At 45.0% G+C, this 17,188-nt stretch overlaps 1 protein-coding gene across 1 annotated transcript in view; it reads right to left on the reverse strand.

Annotated features, from left to right (window-relative positions):
• Positions 1-17,188, reverse strand: part of TEK (TEK tyrosine kinase, endothelial) — an 88,050-nt gene that overhangs the window by 58,450 nt on the left and 12,412 nt on the right. Inside the window, exons 2-3 of the mRNA XM_015418149.1 lie at positions 14,622-14,745; positions 13,281-13,370 (exon numbers count right to left, since the gene is read on the reverse strand). Of these exons, the coding sequence (XP_015273635.1) occupies positions 13,281-13,370; positions 14,622-14,745 (214 nt within the window). The remainder of the gene's footprint in view (positions 1-13,280; positions 13,371-14,621; positions 14,746-17,188) is intronic.

Here is a 17,188-nt window from a genome sequence, read left to right on the forward strand (position 1 = left end):
GCCCTCACAAAATTCCACTCTGGGGGCAAAGCCTGCAGCGTAATATTTGCGTGCCATAATGAAGGAAAAAAAACCTTCTGAAAAATATTGTTCTGTTCTAGCCATTATGATAAATGCTTTTAAAACAAATTGTCACTGAAAGCTTCTAACAGTTACATTACTTCTGTTACGTAGCAACATTTCTTTACATTCATGACCAGATTTGTACATTTGTTACCCGTTTGTTGCTTCTGCTTATCATTTATGTAAAACCTTACACCAGGCTTGTAAATAGCCACTTGCTAAGTCATTAGCATCATCCCCAGGCCTCTAAGTAATAAAGTTCTACATTTGGATAGATCATAACTAATCCATATGGGCAGCCTCCAAGGTGGTACCTGGAAGTCTCCCACTATTCCAATTGATCTCTAGACCATCAAGATCAGTCCCCCTGGAGAAAATGGCTGCTAGGAGGGTGGACTACATGGCATTATACCCTGCTGAGGTCCCTCCCCTCCCCAAACCCCGCCCTCCTCAGGCTCCACCCCCCAAATCTCCATGTATTTCCCAACCCAGAGCCAACAACCCTACCCCACTGTGAAGACCAACAAATCTGCAAGGGGAAGCCACCAAGAGCTAAGACTGAGCTTTCTGAAGACCTGAGGAAACCCCTATGTTTGCAGAGAAATCCAAAAAATGAAGGGGGCCGTCAAAACCTTAGAAGTGATACCTGCCTAGGTACTGGACCTTGCAGGGGAAAATTTAGGTGCCATATTAGGTTGCTATAGAAACCAAAAATTGTGTCCACTGCTGTGTGCCCACCACTAGAAAGCAAGGTGAGGGTTTAAATAGGAGAGGGGAGAGGGGAGATGCTATGGAGAGAGGATGCAGCAGCTGTGAAAGGGAGGGGAGGAGCCATAAGGGGAGAGAGGGGGAGCCAGTGGGCACTGTGAGGAGGCTGGGCAAAGACCATGGGGATTACAAGGGGGAAAAGAGAGCCAGGAGATGATGGGTGGGAGATCAGCAGATGAGAGGGTGGGGAATGAAATAGTAAAGTGGAAGGAAGGGAAAGAAGCAACAAATGTAGAAGGGAGAGAGGAAAGAGCAGCAACGTGGAGAAAGTAGGAGCTGGAGCAACTGAAGGAGAAACAGAGGCAAGAGAGGGAGAACAGGTGAAAGTGTTACTGTGGGGAGAAGGGCTAGTGGGGGAAATATGGCATTGCCCCTCTCCCATGTGTCTTCACAGGTCCCTCACTTTTTAATTTTTTTAAAAAAAATGCAATTGTAGACCTGTATGGGCAGATAGACCATACACATTGTTATGGGATAGGAATTTGTCACTGCTGTTTCAATTATCAAATGGACAAAGAAGGTGCTTAGGGATGTGACCTTTCACAGCAGCCTAACACAGCTGAAGAGATGAAGCATTCCCTGACAGACGTATGGGGAGTGGATTTTGCTGGTCTAATTTCTCTGTGTTGAGATACTGCTAAAGACACACGGCTATGGCAGCTTCAGATGAAGTGGCAACCGTAAGCTGAGCAACTTCCCTAAAATCAAATATCCCCTAGGGCTGTTTCAGCACAAAAAACTGCTTGGGGAGAAAGGCAGAAGTCCTTCCTCTCCCACAGTATTATATCAGGTCCATTTGGGCTGTCCTGTATTTTAAAAAGTCATTTCCCACCGTTGTTGTGTAGCTCTGGGGAACCTGATTTGGAACCCAGGAACTAGACTCAACTCATTAAAAACCCAAATGTGTAGTTTGGCCCTGATTGTCACTTCCCCAGTACCAAACAATGACAATTGGACTATTCTGGTTTTCAAACATGGGGCTTAATCCTATGCCACTTTTTATGCAAAACGTTGTACTGTGTGATGTCAGTAATTTTGCAGATTCTGGTCATTAATAATGTTGGGATCATCTACAAACAGATTTAATCTTGGCAGTTCTTAGATACCCAGAGGAACACATTTTGTGTAAATGAAACGTAGGCCTATTATGCACGGGTGTTTTGCCTCGCTTTCACCGTGCATGTCCATCAGGTTTACTTAATCATTCTGCATTGATTTCCTCCTCTTCAGTACTCAGTTCAGTTTCCCATCGCTGTTTCTCCAGGTTTTCTGAGAGTGGTTTTGTGCTGATTTCCCCCTTGTTTTGCTTCCAAGTCAAAAGTTAATTTAAAAGTGTGCAGATTCCCCGGGATTCTCCCCCCTGCCCCTTTGCTGCACCTAGAGCTCCCTCATTTGTTTTTTACATTTAGGGTTTTTTTACAAGCAGCATGCATCTAGCGATGATATGGGACCATTGCTATTCTCATGCCACTTGTAAAACTAGAGAAATGACTTCTGGCTGGGCTGCTCCCTCTCACCACCCGGTTTCAACTGGGCAGCAAGAGGAGGCAGCTTTGAGCTGCTCCTACCAGAAGCCATCGGCTTCCTGCACGCACACTGAGCTTGGCTGGGCTGCCTACTTCAAACCGGGTGGCATGAGAAGGCAGCACAGAGCCTGGTGTATTTATTCTGGGCTGCAGAATTGAGAAAAAAACTGTGCTTAAAGGCTTGACTGCTCAGATTCTCTGCAGTAAGCTGTGCATAATGGGCCTCAAACAGTGTAAATCGCTTCCCCGCCCCCCCGAAGCAGTTAACACTATTCAGCTTGACCCGCACTGCTACTGCCATTGTGGACTAATAATGCCTAGGCATTACTAATACCAGTGGATGTCCTCTTGCCCTTTTCAGAGTAAAGTAGGTGAAAAAAACCGACTCAGGTTAGTGCCAATCCACCAGAGGGGGACACATGCCTGCTCAGCCCCCAAATGGGCAACCAGCTAGCACTCACTCTAACATAAAGGGAGAGAGGGGTGGGTGTGTCCCTTGGTGGTAAAAAAGAGTAGGGGGTGGGGCACATGCCATCCCTTACATGGCCTCCGTCCCCCACCGGCATCACAAAGGAGGCAGTGTCATGATATCCGGTTCTCCCCTCTGCCTGTCGATGTGAATCACCTCCTTTGTAACTCCTCTGTTATGTATTGAGCCTAAGCCTTTCCTCTAGCTGTACCTAGAACAGGCTGAGCTTGCTTCTCTAGAACAATAGCTCACCTGGATCCAGGAACTAACCAATAGATAAGCAGTGTAGTAAACAGCCTATCACTGGGAGTGTGTGTGTGTGTTGGGTGTGGTGTTTTGCATGCTTACAAGCAGGGCTCCAGCCCTGCTAGCTTGTCCTATAGTTTGCTGAAATCACTGAATAAACCAGAGCTGATCACTGCAATGCGTCTAGAACCCAGTATTTAACATCCTCTTTGCATCAAGGGTTCAGGAGCGCTCTTTTCTAAAGCAATCAACACATCCCCTCTGATTCTATCTTCCCCAGTCTCTCTGATCCCCAGCTATCCCCCCATATTAAAATGTGCACAAGTGAACAACATGGGAATGCATTGTAGTCATTTCTTCCATTTGAGGCCCCACTTATTTCAGAAACTCAGAGCAGAACAGCTTTAAGTATTCAGACTAATGCACATTAATATCTCTTAAAAGTTCCCAAAACTTTAGGACACTTCCAAAAAGACATTTTGTTGTAATAGCTGGCAAATGTAAGTCTTCAGAGGGCTTCATTAACTGAGCTAGCAAGCAAGCTAAGACATCTTATTTAATGTCATATTAATTCACGGGGCAAAGCCATTCGTTTTATACAGGTAGCTGAACTTTCTCTAGTCTGGCCAAAGCAACATTTAATTTCTGCCAGCATCAGGGACACAGAATGAGACCATCTAAAACCAGCATAAACACACAGAGACAGGAAACCGACCATTTCCAAACCGACGAAGATCCTCTGTGTTTCCTTGAGACAGAACTTTGATCCCCGCCTTTCTCCTTGCCATTTGACCTCTTCAGGAAGGCATCTTGCTGTGTGTGCAATGTGCATTTCAAGAAACAAGATTTTCTTTTCCTCCAGTTTGATAACAACATTGGAAGTAGGTAGAAATTCATAAAGGAAATCCGTCAGCCTGCCAGTCTTCTAACAGTCCACTCTCAAAATGCATCTCCTTCCTTTTTGTTTCCAACTCCGTTAGGTCCTAAAGCATGAACCCCCATTTTGATTTAAAATTTTTTGAAGACCACAAAGCCCTCTTCTCCTCCATCATCATCACTCATCATGTGCCAGCAATTACTTTCAAGTTGTTCAGTGCTACACATGCCCCATAGAGGCCTCTGTCCTCTAGCAACCTCAAAACAATACAGTGAGAACCTAATCAGAGATAATGTTTGAACTGGTTATATAGGGCCCACAAAATCAGGGGGTAGCAGACTTTGTAGGGCCACAAAGGGCTCTGGTCTGCTTTTTAACAGGGCTCTGATCCAAGGCTGAATCAATCTCAACCAGTGATCCTCATTGGCTTGGGAGCCACCGCTCTTTCACATGCCACATGTGGCCCTTTTAAACACTATTCCCCAATGTGGTACCTGCCCCATGTTCTAAATCAAAATGGGTAAGGCATTTGCCCAGTGAGGCTTGTGGTTGACAGGTAGTTCCTACCTTGAAACAGCCACCATTGGAGGAAGCATCCCTGAGCAAGCTGCAAGCATCCCTGAGGTGCAGGTCTCATGTCAGGGATGGAAGTGAATGTGCCTCCCTTGGCTGATGGTAAATGTGAATGGGGCTCTCTGTGAACTATGGAGTTAATACCACTGATATCAACCCTTGATTGGAAGGGGTTTTGTGCCAGAGATAGTAAGAAATGTACTTAATAATTTCTATTTAGAGACCATCGGAGTTCAGGAAACTTTTAGCTGTTCATAGAAAAAGGAAAGCTCAGCATCACACAAAACCTGAAGTTCCAGTATTCAGCTGAAAACCACCACTGGCTATTATTATCTACAAGAAGGGGGACCCACAATACTCGCAGGGGGGGAGTATTCCCCACAGCTCCTGGCCTGCAGAAGCAGGAGGAGCTCCGCAGGAGGAAGAAGCGACAGTAGGTGAGCCCATCAGGCGGACCCATCAGGCCCTCCAAGCCTTCTCCCTCCTCCCTCTCCCTTGGCAGCGGCGGTGAGGCCTGAGGTCTGCCAAGCCTTTTCCCTTCCCCCTTCCTCCAACACTGGCAGCAGCGAGGCCCGCCAAGCCTTCTCCCCCCCCTCCCCCCACACCAGCAGCAGCAAGGCCTGCCAAGCCTTCTCCCTCCTCCCTCCCACCGGCAGCAGCAGCGAGGCTTGAGGCCCACCAAGCCTTCTCCCTCCTCCCCTCCTCTCCCCTGGCACTGGCAATGGCAAGGCCTGAGCGGCTCACAGCCGCCAGCCCACCAGGCCTTCTCTCTCCCCCAGCGGCGGCAAGGTCTGAGGCCCGCCAAGCCTTCTCCCTCCTCCCCCTGGCACCGGCAGTGGTGAGGCCTGAGCGGCTCACAGCTGCTGGCCCGTCAAGCTTTCTCCTCCCCCAGTGGCAGCAGCAGCGAGACAGTTGCCAGGGCATTCTCTGCGCATGCGCAGTGAACGCTCTTTTACTTTTGGGGGGATTTAAGTATCCCCCGTATAGTTTTTTCAACATTTTAGATTTTTCTGCACACTTGGGAACTGCTCCAAGTGTGCAGGAAAATCTCTCTGACCCCCAAGTGCTCCTGATGTGCAAAGACAGGAGGGCCGGGTGTGACGTGGTCCATGGGGTCGCGAAGAGTCGGACTCGACTGTGTGACTGAACAACAACAACAACAACACGGAGGGGGCAACTTGGCTATTAGATATATAGATGGATACAGGGTAGCATCTCTAAAGTGAAATCCTTTGCTTTGGAAAACAGAATGGAAACAAAATCAGTTTTATATCTGAAGTATCTATGATGGCCATATTAGAACAAGTACCTCCTCAGTGACACTCAGACAATTAGAGTTCTTAGAGGTGGGGTGATGATTCCCAGCAACCAATCAGCATGTTTCTTGGCTAGTGCTCTGAGGTGATCTGGAGTAATGTGACTGCAGATGGTGGCAGTTCTGTGAGCTCCCACCCTTCATAAGAGGAGGAAGTCAATTCTGTCCTCTTCCCCTGAGGCGGAGATTCCCTGCCACCATTGGTACTGGTGGATCAAACGAAGAACAACATCAGAAACAAGTTTATACACTGGTCCTGGACTTCATGAAAAAAGAGGGGTGGTATAGACAGGTTACCTCTACTAGTATTATGACCAAATGGTCATCATGGCTAGATGCTTTTGCTGACCCAGAAGGAACTTTATAGAAAGCACCCTTAATTGATTCACACACCTTATACCTTTACCATTAAGCTCAAAATTGGCTGTTATCTTGTAATGGCAATCCTTGATTCACCACAAACTTAATGATCAATTTGTAATTGTTTTTCATTCATGCTTTACTAAGTACTGCATTGTATTTTATTTTAATCTTCAATAAACAGTTTAATTTAAAAAAAGGGGGGGGGTCTAATACCATACCAGAGAATCAGTCCCACATGTTCCACCAATTGCATTATAGAAGCCAGGCAGGAAGGGTCTTGTCTGCAGAATACTGCAATAGTGTGTGCTATAAATGAACAAGGACCAGTCAATGCATGGCTTCCAATGTAACCACCAAAAGCCACATTTTAAAAAAGAAAATCAGGATGGAACACAATCCTGCTGTATATTAACTTGTTGAGGCATTTTACAGAACCTGTCCTTATATCTGAGTTTTCTCTGACTACACATTTTTATACCAATTCCCTGTGAACAGATTCATAACCACAAGTTGTTTTGGAAGTTGAAGGGTTTTGATTTGCTTGAATGCCCCTGTGATGTGAAAAGCCCCCATCTTCCATTTAAGTTGAACTAGTTGGTGCACGTTGCCCCCTTTTGCTCCATGGCTTGGATCCTTCAGAGTATTTCATGACCAGAAGGATCTCCATCAGCCGAGTGTGATTTTCTTACCTCCCCTTTCCTGCCCCAGCCTCAAATGCCCCCCCAAACACCGTTATCTCCTCCCTGTCTTTCTTTTGTCCTATATGTCTCTTAATACATAGTACTTAGCACTTAGTACTTTCTAGGTTTTTATGTGCTCTGTGCTATGGGATCTGTACGCACCAGAAGGAAATGCTATTTTTCAGTCACTTGGAGCATCGACTCCAATGTTTTGTGAATGCTTCGCAATCCCTTTTAGACCACAATGGAAAGCCTCAAAAATATTTGCAAAATGGAGTGAATGAGAACAAGGTGACTGTCAATCCGGGCACCAGTGGAAATGTTTATACAATCAATCTGAAACAACAAAGCATACTTCAGAGGTCAACTGGGGTTGACTCCCAAAGCTAAAATACATATCTGAAGTGGTCCAACAGACATACGGATATTTTATTTTGCATTAAAATTCTTCTACCTGTAAGCCAATTTAAGTACTATTTTAGTAGAAGGTGGGGGGCATGCTACGTAAATACATGGCACAATTAGTGCCTTAGAGAAGGCTGCAACATAAGGACCTGGCACAAGAGCTGGCCACTGAAAAGCAAACCCCTCAGGCTCTGTAGGGAGAGCCCCTCAGTGAATATCAAAAATCCCCTTCAAAGCTATAGTTGTCACCCACTCCCCAGTCTCAAAAGAAGAAGAAGAAGAAGAAGAGATTGGATTTATACCCCGCCCTTCACTCCGAGTCTCAGAGCGGCTTACAAACTCCTTTCCCTTCCCCTCCCCACAACAGACACCCTGTGAGGTGGGTGGGGCTGAGAGAACTCTGACACAAACTGCTCTTTTTCAAGGACAGCTGTGCCAGAGCTTGTGACTGACCCAAGGTCACAGCAGCAGGTGCAAGTGGAGGAGTGGGGAATCAAACCCGGTTCTCCCAGATTAGAGTCCGCACACTTAACCACTACACCAAACTCCCCTATGAATGTGACTCAAACCATGACCCTTCTCATGTGCTCAGAGCTTCCTAAGGCCTCCGAGCAACCTATATCTTGCACACCAGGCACCTGACCCCAGAATGAAGCCTGCAGTTACTGTCCTAGGCAAACGTTTCGAGCTTACCATTAACTCATATTTTATTCCACTCCTCATCCAAGGAGCGGAGGGTCCGTGGGGTTTAAGCCATTCCATCATCCCAACAATTCTGTGGGTTAGGCTGGGTTGAGGGAGAATGGGTTGGATCCAGCCAGCTTTTTCACTCAGCCTCACCTAATTCCCCTACTCACTCCAGACCTCACTGCACATGCCTTTTGTCTATGCAGGTCCCATGATTCCCAGGATAGCATTTTTGGTGTTCAAAGGTCTCCCCTCTTTTTTTCACCAGCAGAAAATGAGTTTCATGGTTGCATGGGGGGGGGGTTTGAACCTCTCATGGCAACATGCCTACTCCAGTGGCTATCCAACAAGCTTTCGTTCCCAATTATCACTGCCTTGGCAGTGAGAATAAGAAACCCAGCAGCATTTCAACCTTATCCACTTTTCTTATTGTTTTCTTCTTTAAGGACAGTATTGTTCTCAGCTAGATCTAGATTTCATTCACAAACTAACAGTTTCATATCAGTCAGAGGAGAACTCATGGAGAACAGGACGTTTCCATTCAGCTCCATAGCACCTCAACAAAGTGAACCCTGTTCTATTTCAAGACGTCTTGAAGGCCAAACAAAAGCTTACAGGAAGCTGCCTTATACCAAGTGAGACCCTTAGGCAGTCAAGCTTGATGTCCTACACACTGACTGACAGCAGCAGTTTCCCACATTTACTCGTAATAAAATCCCCGTGATCTCAGTGACACCTTCCCTGAGTAAACACGCACCTAAGATCAGGCTGCAAGAAAGTATAAAGGCATATGCTCACATTCGTACTACTTTGTTATCTTTACCATTCCTAGCCCTCCTTTTCCTGTTCTGTTCCACCATAAAGCATTAGAGTGTAAGTGCCATGTACATTAATACGGAACCATAATAAATCATCATTATCTTGAACTGTGAAGGCCTGGACCCTGTGCAAATAGAGAAATCCATGTAACTAGGTTAGCCGTAACTAACAGTGGTTTTAGACAAAAAAAGCCCTACTTTATTTTTTTAAAAGTAGGTGGGGGGTAAACATCCCTAGAAACTTACCAGCAATGTGTGCAAATGCACAGTGGTTAAAAAAAGCAAATTGCTCAGATTTGGGGCACTATTTTGGGTTGCTTTAGCAACCATAATGGAGGCCAAGCACCTACTTCAAGATTCAAAGAAGAAATTTCCTTCATTCTGGCACTGGGCCAGGATAAGGTGAATGCCCTCTGCTTGGAGGCCCACACCAAATCTTGGGGGTGGGCACCACAACATCCGTTGTGATGGCTATGGCAGCCCAATGTTGCCTGGGTTCTTGCAAGTCCTTAGCACCCCCAAGTGCCACCTCAAATCTGTGGTGGTGGTGAGGAAGCAGGGACAGCAGCCAGGAGGAGGAGAAGCAGGAGGAAGCGAGGGAGGAAGGTAACTGGCAAGGTTGGTGAGCAGTAGGCCAAGAAGGTGAGATGGAGGAGAGGGGGAGAGGAAGAGGGACCATGGCTCAGTGGTAGAGCATCTGCGTGACATGCAGAAGGTCCCAGGTTCAACCCCCAGCATCTCCAGTTAAAGGTTCTCGCGGTAGGTGATGTGAAAGACCTCTGCCTGAGACTCTGGAGAGCCACATCCAGTGTGCATAGACAATACTGACTGTGAAGGACTAAGGGTCTGATTCAGTATAAGGCACCGTCATGTGTTCACGAGGAAACAGAAAGGAGGGGGAGGAACAAGTAGGGAGGGAAATGGGATCCCCTTCCTTTGCAATTTCTTGTGGATCCCCACACTGGTCCCTATATAGATCATGAAACTGCACAACAGACCCACTCACAGAAGAAGTAGGGATCGCTACCTACTTGGAGCATACCCCAGGTATGCAGGAAAAAATACCTTTGTAAATTAATCAAAAGGGGGGGGGAGATCCTTTAAGAACTGGCCTGAAGAGGATTGAAAAAGGTCCAGAAGGGACTGAATGTTGAGACCCGCTGACATCAGTTGAGGAGAAAATGGGGAGGGAGCAGAAATTAGCCTGCTTGGTCCCCTAAGAGATTGGAGTATCCCAGGTAGGGAGATTTTGGGTGGTAGGCTTCAGTTTCTCACTGGTTTCCCTATTTGTGATTACCTGTAGAAACTCTCTTGTCTGCTTTTATTAATAATAGTCATAATACTTCATGTCACAACGCATAGTTAAAGCTAACATGTTTGTCTCTGAGGTGATAAGGCTGTCTGGTCTTTGAAGTGTCCTAATTATCTGCCTTAACCCTGTGTTAAAATCTAAATAGGAAAGGAGAAGAATACATACACCTGCCCACATCTGCCTTCAGCAGCATATTGGGCTGGGGGTAAACGGTTGTCTATTGTTGAGGCGTCTGAGGGTCACACAAGGAAAAGCAGTAAAAGCATTTTGTGTAAATTCCAGAGGTGTGGTCCCCACCTTGGAACGAGGGTGGAGTAGGGTTTTTTGCCCTCTCAGCAGCAACACCCACAACAGATCCCCCTCTTTCCTTTCCCCCACCACGTAGGACAAGGTTAAGTGAGCTTAAAAGTCTGCCAAAGGCATCGACTTTAATGCCTCCCCTACTCGGGGAATGTCAATACTGCTTTCCTGGACTCCGCCTGTTGTATCTAGAGGAAGGCGGGTTCGTATTGTCTTCCACTACTCGCCCCAGGAAACATGATATCACACTTGAACAAAAGCGGGAAAGCTGACAGATCTACTGAGATGGGTGTGACTACAATACACACCTAAAACAGTCAAACCTTGTGGATTGGCAGCATTTCAGGACTTGGGTTAAAATATGCACGCAGGGCCTGCCCATGTTCTCCTTTTACCTCCCCCCCCAGTATATAATTTGAAAGGATAAACACTTTTTTGAGTTTGCAAGGACAAAATCAGTGAGATAAGTGCTGTAAAGCTATCCCCTGGAAAGCTTCTCCCTTCAAATGTATTTATTTAATTCATTTGTACTGCGACATTCTCCCCAATGGGGACCCAAAATGGCTTACGTCATTCTCCTCTCCTCCATTTTATCCTCACAGCAACCCTGTGAGGTAGGTAAAGCTGAGAGACTGTGACTATCCTAAGGCCACTCAGTGAGCTTCCATGGCATATGGGGATTTGAACCCTGGTCTCCCAGATACGATTCCGACACTTTATCCACACCCCAAAAGATTCGTTGACAGTAGAAGAGGGAGAAAAGGTTATGTCTGGTTCTAATCAAGAAAAGTTGCAAAAATAAGCTCACTTCAGAATAATTATTCTATTTGAACCTCGCCTCTCTTTCAAAGAGCTCATAGTTGATTACAAGCTATCCCCTTCATGGCAGCCTTGGGAGGTATGTTGGGTTACAAGAATGATTTGTCCAGTGTCACCTCACAAGCGTCATGACAGAGAGAGAGAGAGAGAGAGAGAGAGAGAGAGAGAGAGAGAGAGAGAGAGAGCTTCAAAACAGATCTAATTTTATTTTCTGTATGCCGATGACTAGCCATCCCCAATTGCCACAGATTATAATTGTAATATACAAAGAGCACAAGGCATTATGTGATCTTTCTTTCTAACCTATAGATCTTAGTAGCAACAAGTACACTTTTAACCCGTATACATCTAAGGCCTCTGCAGATTCTGGCTCCCCTCTCCAGACGTAACATATTTTGTCATCACGCACAATGTAAAGATTGTCCAGCATGTTATAATGTAAGTATATTAAAAAGTTACCCTTGTTTAAACCATCTGATCCCAATGGGTTTTTAAGTGTGGTTAATTAGGGGCAGGTGTATTGTATCCATTGCACAGATATTTACACATAATACTATCATAATAGTTGAACAGTTATTCAGCAGATCACCTGAAAACCCTAATATTTTAGAATCCTTTATCTCATGGTATTTCCTTTATCCTTTGCAGCTCAAAAAAGTTTATGTAGTGATGATATTATCCAATCCGATATAGACCGGATACAGATTCCAATACAGAATCCAATATAAATGCTAAGCTTCTATGGTGGAAAGATGTTTGGGTGGGGCTGACATCTAGGCTTCTATATAGTTTTTTTGATAACTATCATAAGATGTTCTGAACCTGCACATAAAAGGGCTACCACCAGAAGTTATGCCAGAGATATATGAACATGAGAATGGTCATGTCAGTATATCAGTATAGACAGAATTAGATGACAATATGTGCAGATGTCTTCCCAATTGTTATCTAATTTACCCTCACAAACATCTTGTCACTCTTACTCCCATTCTACAGATGGACAATGAAGGTTGAGTGAGTGATAATGGTCTGACATATCTAGCAGTATTTTCCAGTAAAGGCTTCCCAAAAATAAGGGAAAGAAAGAGGGAGAGAATAAGCCATATGTGTGATAAGAATATACTGAAGCAAAAGACACAAGGAGATAAGCATTCTTATTTTGTGTGGCCTTGACTACTAAGAGCTTGCCTTTAATTTATTAGCACTTTATTATAAACGTTGTACTTTATTCAGGTGGGCAGCCCTGTTGGTCTGAAGCAACAGAACAAAATTCGAGTCCAGTGGCACCTTTAAGACCCACAAAGTTTTATTCAAGGGATAAGCTTTGTGTGCATGCACACTTTTCCAGATACGTATCTGCAGAAGCGTGCGTGCACACAAAAGCCTATACTTTGAATAAAACTTTGTGGGTCTTAAGGGTGCCCCTGGACTCAAATTTTGTTCTGTTGTACTTTATTATTATCTCTGTTTAACACTCAGTGCCATCCTAAGTAAGTATTCTAATAAATAAATCCCGCTGAGTCCAATGGACTTACTCCCTAGTAAGTGTGCTTAGGATTGCAGCCATTATCACTCTGCTCGACTACTTAGTTGAAGCCATTTGTGATGCAATCATTCATATAAAATGCCTTTTTGCACAGTGTTAGCACCAAGATGCTGCGAACTGGAAGAGCCACAGTGATATGTAAAACAATAAACTGATATCAAACGTATATCACATCTCTTTATACATTTTCTAGCCAACAGACCTGATACTTGTCACCAGTACAGAAACAAGTAATACAACAATGTACACTGACCCATATGTACCCTTGACCCAACGTAGTATTTGCAAAGTTATCTGCACACATCCAATCAAATTCTCAAACGGTGATGTGAAGGTCAATTGAGCAAAACCACCTTTTGCAATAATATTGCGCCAGAAAGACTTTTCTGGTTTAAAATGGCTAAATAATCGCAGAATGAATACAGGGTCAGGATTTGGGAATCTGATCCTTCACAGCATTGCAGAGTTAATGTATACACCATGATGCTCCCGAATAACTAAAGGAATCCTTACCTGATAGCATGAGACTGAATCCACAGAGCGTTAAAAACAGTAAAAAAGTCCACGGTTTGCCAAGTATATCCATCCAGTTTGCGCAGCAGCCTGTGGAGTAACAGAGGACCGTTCAGTGGGGTAACCCTTCGCTGAGGCACTTTGTTTGTATTGTATGGCAATGCAATACCATCACCAGGGAACGACAAGTTAGCTGTTAACACTGGAGTGGGCTAGAACAGTTTCTGTGGCTGTCTGAGCCCAGGGAGTTTTAAGTTCCTTTTTCCTGTTTCCTCTGTAGATTAGGATGGGAAAGGCAGGATCTTAAAGGCATTATGTATCAGCAGGATTTCTGAGGCTGTACGAGTTCCATCCATCTAATATATCAAAACACTTATCTGCTGCTGTGGGGCGGGGGAAGAGGACAGCTCTTTGAGAACCCCCCAACAGGTCATGGCCGGCAACTGTCAGGAACAATAGGGACATCCTCCAGTAGGAAGAATTATGAGAATAACAAGCCCCCTCCGCCTATGCATGGTATGTGAAAAGTTGCTGTTCCATCTCCTTTTTGAATTTCCCCATCAGCTAATTACTCCCAGAGACACCATTCAAACTATAAGGCTGCATAAAAGGCTTTCAGGATGAAGTGTTTCTCCCCTTAGTTGCTTGATTTATCTGTTTATAAGTAGAAGAGCTGATGTACATCAAGGATGACCGGCTTCTGTAATCTTGGGAGCTCCTCTATACTCCAAAACCTGATCCAAAGGCAGGAACTAGTAGCCTCTCTCATGGATGGTCAGGCAGATTTTGTAATCAAGTAGGTATTACGTAGAAGTCGGGACTTGACAGATACGGAGCATAAGAGCGTGAATGATTAGAGATCATCGGGGTCTAGAGGAGAGGAGGAGGAAAGCTGGAGAATAGGCATGCTGCACGATCCCCTTAGGAGGACAGATCACTTCATTCCACCCCCCACTGTACATAAGAAAGCAATTCAGTATAATATGTACACAAGTGTAGCCATGCTGGATCAGACCAATGTGCTCCATCCACTCCACCTTCCTGTTTCCAGTAATGGCATCAGATTTTACGGGGGAGTCATTGAGCCTGGGCCCAAACGACACCTAGGGACCCATTTTCTTTTTTCTTACATATGGAATTGTGAAAGTAAAAAAAAGATACTTTGATTAAACTTTGGTAGGAACTTCTACAGACCACATGCAATTATTTCAGGAGTTTGACCTGGCCTGAAGGTCACCTGTTGATTATTCCAGGCTTCAGTTATGTAAGCACCATGAAGGAATGTCAAGGGTACCTGATATCACAGAGCTATCTCTATTCCCACAGACCATTTAAACAAACCATCCTCCAGAAAGTCAATGTGGTTCTGGAAAAGCAAAGCTGTACTAGAACCGACTACAGTACTAGAACCCACTAGAATCCACCCAGTACAGCTCCCCCTGTAATTCAGTACTAGAAAGACTGACTACAGGAATATAAAAACATAATTTCATATAGAGAAGAAGGAGATTGGGTTTATACCCAGCCCTTAACTACCTGAAGGAGTTTCAGAGCGGCTTACAATCCCTCCCCCTCCCCCTCCCCACAACAGACACCTTGTGAGGTAGGTGGGGCTGAGAAAGCTCTCTCGAGAACTGCCCTTGAGAGAACAGCTCTGAAAGAACTTATGACTGACCCAAGGTCACACCAACAGCTGCATGTGGAGGAGTGGGGAATCAAACCCAGTTCTGCCAGATTAGAGTCCGCACTCCTAACCACTATACCACTGGAATTTTTAAAATCTCAGCAGGAATAGGTTTGAGAAATGGCAGAGAGTCACCAAGAGATTGGCAAATGGAAGAAAATTTGAAGGAGCACAGAAAGACAGGGCCTCAGCTGCTTCTGCCATTCCTCTCCTTTGATGTTGATATAAACATCAGCACTGCCCTTGATTGGGAAGTGACTTACAAAAGTCCTGTGCAAATTTATATAATCCAGGCAGAATGTGAGAGTTTGTCATAACTCCCCCCCAGAGTGCACTGAGAGCTGTTTCCCGCCCAGTCATGTGCTCTGAGGGACCAGTGCCCCCTTCCCTCAGTTGCTCCCGAAACGCTGTAGACCCCCAATCCAGACATGCAGATAAGAGACCTTGCAGCAGGCCAGGAGGGAGAGAATATATGTCTGTGTAGAAGACAAGTGGATGAACAACATTTACAGGTAAATGCTACCCTGTTTTTTTATCTTCTGTGCGGTCCCACATTGGGAGTCTAATAAGCTACTCACCAAGGAGTGGGGTAGAGCTCTCATCAAAATAAGGAATGAAGTACTGCTCTTCCCACAGACGACTCTCGTCGTGTGTTGATATCCACAGAATAATGTCTGATGAAAGTATCAAAAGATGACCAGGTAGTGGCTTTGCCTATGCCTCGGATGGAGACTCTCTGGAGGAAGGCTGCAGAAGATGCTTGGGCCCTTGAGGAAAGAAACGAGCTTTACTGCTAGTTTGATCATAACACAGTTTAACTGCAGCAATGATCCGTCTTGACAGCGTTTGAGACCACACTACTTCACCCTTTCTGGTGCCAGCATTACAAACAAAGAGATGTGGATCTTTATTAAACTAGTTGGTTCTTTTCAAATAGAATAAGCTTGCTCTCTTAAGGTCTAATGTATGTAATGACCTTTCCACATCTGAAGTAGGGTGGGGGAAAAACAGGGAGTGTAATATCTTGTGACAAGTGAAAACTAGAAACCACTTTAGGCAAAAATTCTGAACTTGGGTGTAGTAGTACTTTCCTTTCATGAAGCTTTAAAAATGGGGAATCAAAATGCAGTGCAGCTAACTCACTGGCCCTTTTCAAACTGCCTTTGTATTCCGTTTTAATAACTGGTTGCTAATGATTTTTTTCCTGTCATTTCAGACATACCCATTTTAGTAACCAGCTGCTGGTGGAGATTATTTACCTGTTCATACAAACCCACTTGTGTCAGGTTAGCAAAGCGTGGGTGAACCACTTTTGAGGGAAACGGCTTTCTTCCATTTTCTACCCCTTTCTTGCACTTCTGAATCACTGTGGTATGCTGTTTAAAATGTCCATAGCGCTTCCTACAATGTTCCTTTCCCCCCACCCTTTTTCATTGTGTTATCTTCCTTGGACTTTTCAGTGCCGCTATAGCACTGAAGGGCTATATTGGTTTAGCACTATAACACTCAATTTAGAACTTTTTTTAAAAAAAGCAGAGGAAGATCGCATAGCCAAAAAGGGCAGGAAGAAAGCAGCACTGTTTGAAATGACCATAGCCCTTCAGAGACAGTTCATTAAAGGAAGGAAATTCACTGTTTGAGACCCTCATCCCTGTATTGCTTTACACGAAACTGGGCCAACAATGAGTAACATCCAGTTTAGAAGTGACTCTTCTGGCAGAAGTTATAGCTACTAAAAATGCCACTTTCTTAGACGAGAAAGTCAAACCATGGGTGGCTAGAGGCTCAAAGGGCATAAGCATCAGTCAAGCCAAAACCAAACTAAGGGACCATTATGGAATTCTTTTGTAGTATTTTTCCTGGGTTGTTTTTTTTTCTTTTTTGGTGTGTGTGCACACACATAAGAACATAAGAGACACCAATGTTGGATCAGGCCAAAGGCCCATCCAGTCCAACACTCTGTGTCACACAGTGGCCAGAAATACCAGGTGCCATCAGGAGGTCCACCAGTGGGGCCAGGACATTAGAAGCCTGGAAGTCATGGTGACTTTTGGTGACTGCCTGTGAGTGCACCTGGAAGTCATGGCGACCTCTGGTGACTGACCCCTACTGGGTGCCTGGAGGGTATTCAGAGAGGTGGCTGAATAAAGCCTGCCTCTGTCCTCCTGACTGCTGGTGTTCCAAGGAGGTCTCCCATCCAAGTACTTAACTTCTGAGATCTGAT

This window comes from Gekko japonicus, unplaced genomic scaffold, assembly GCF_001447785.1.
Source record: "Gekko japonicus isolate JY-2015 unplaced genomic scaffold, Gekko_japonicus_V1.1 scaffold1798, whole genome shotgun sequence".
In the NCBI taxonomy this organism is placed as follows: domain Eukaryota; kingdom Metazoa; phylum Chordata; class Lepidosauria; order Squamata; family Gekkonidae; genus Gekko; species Gekko japonicus.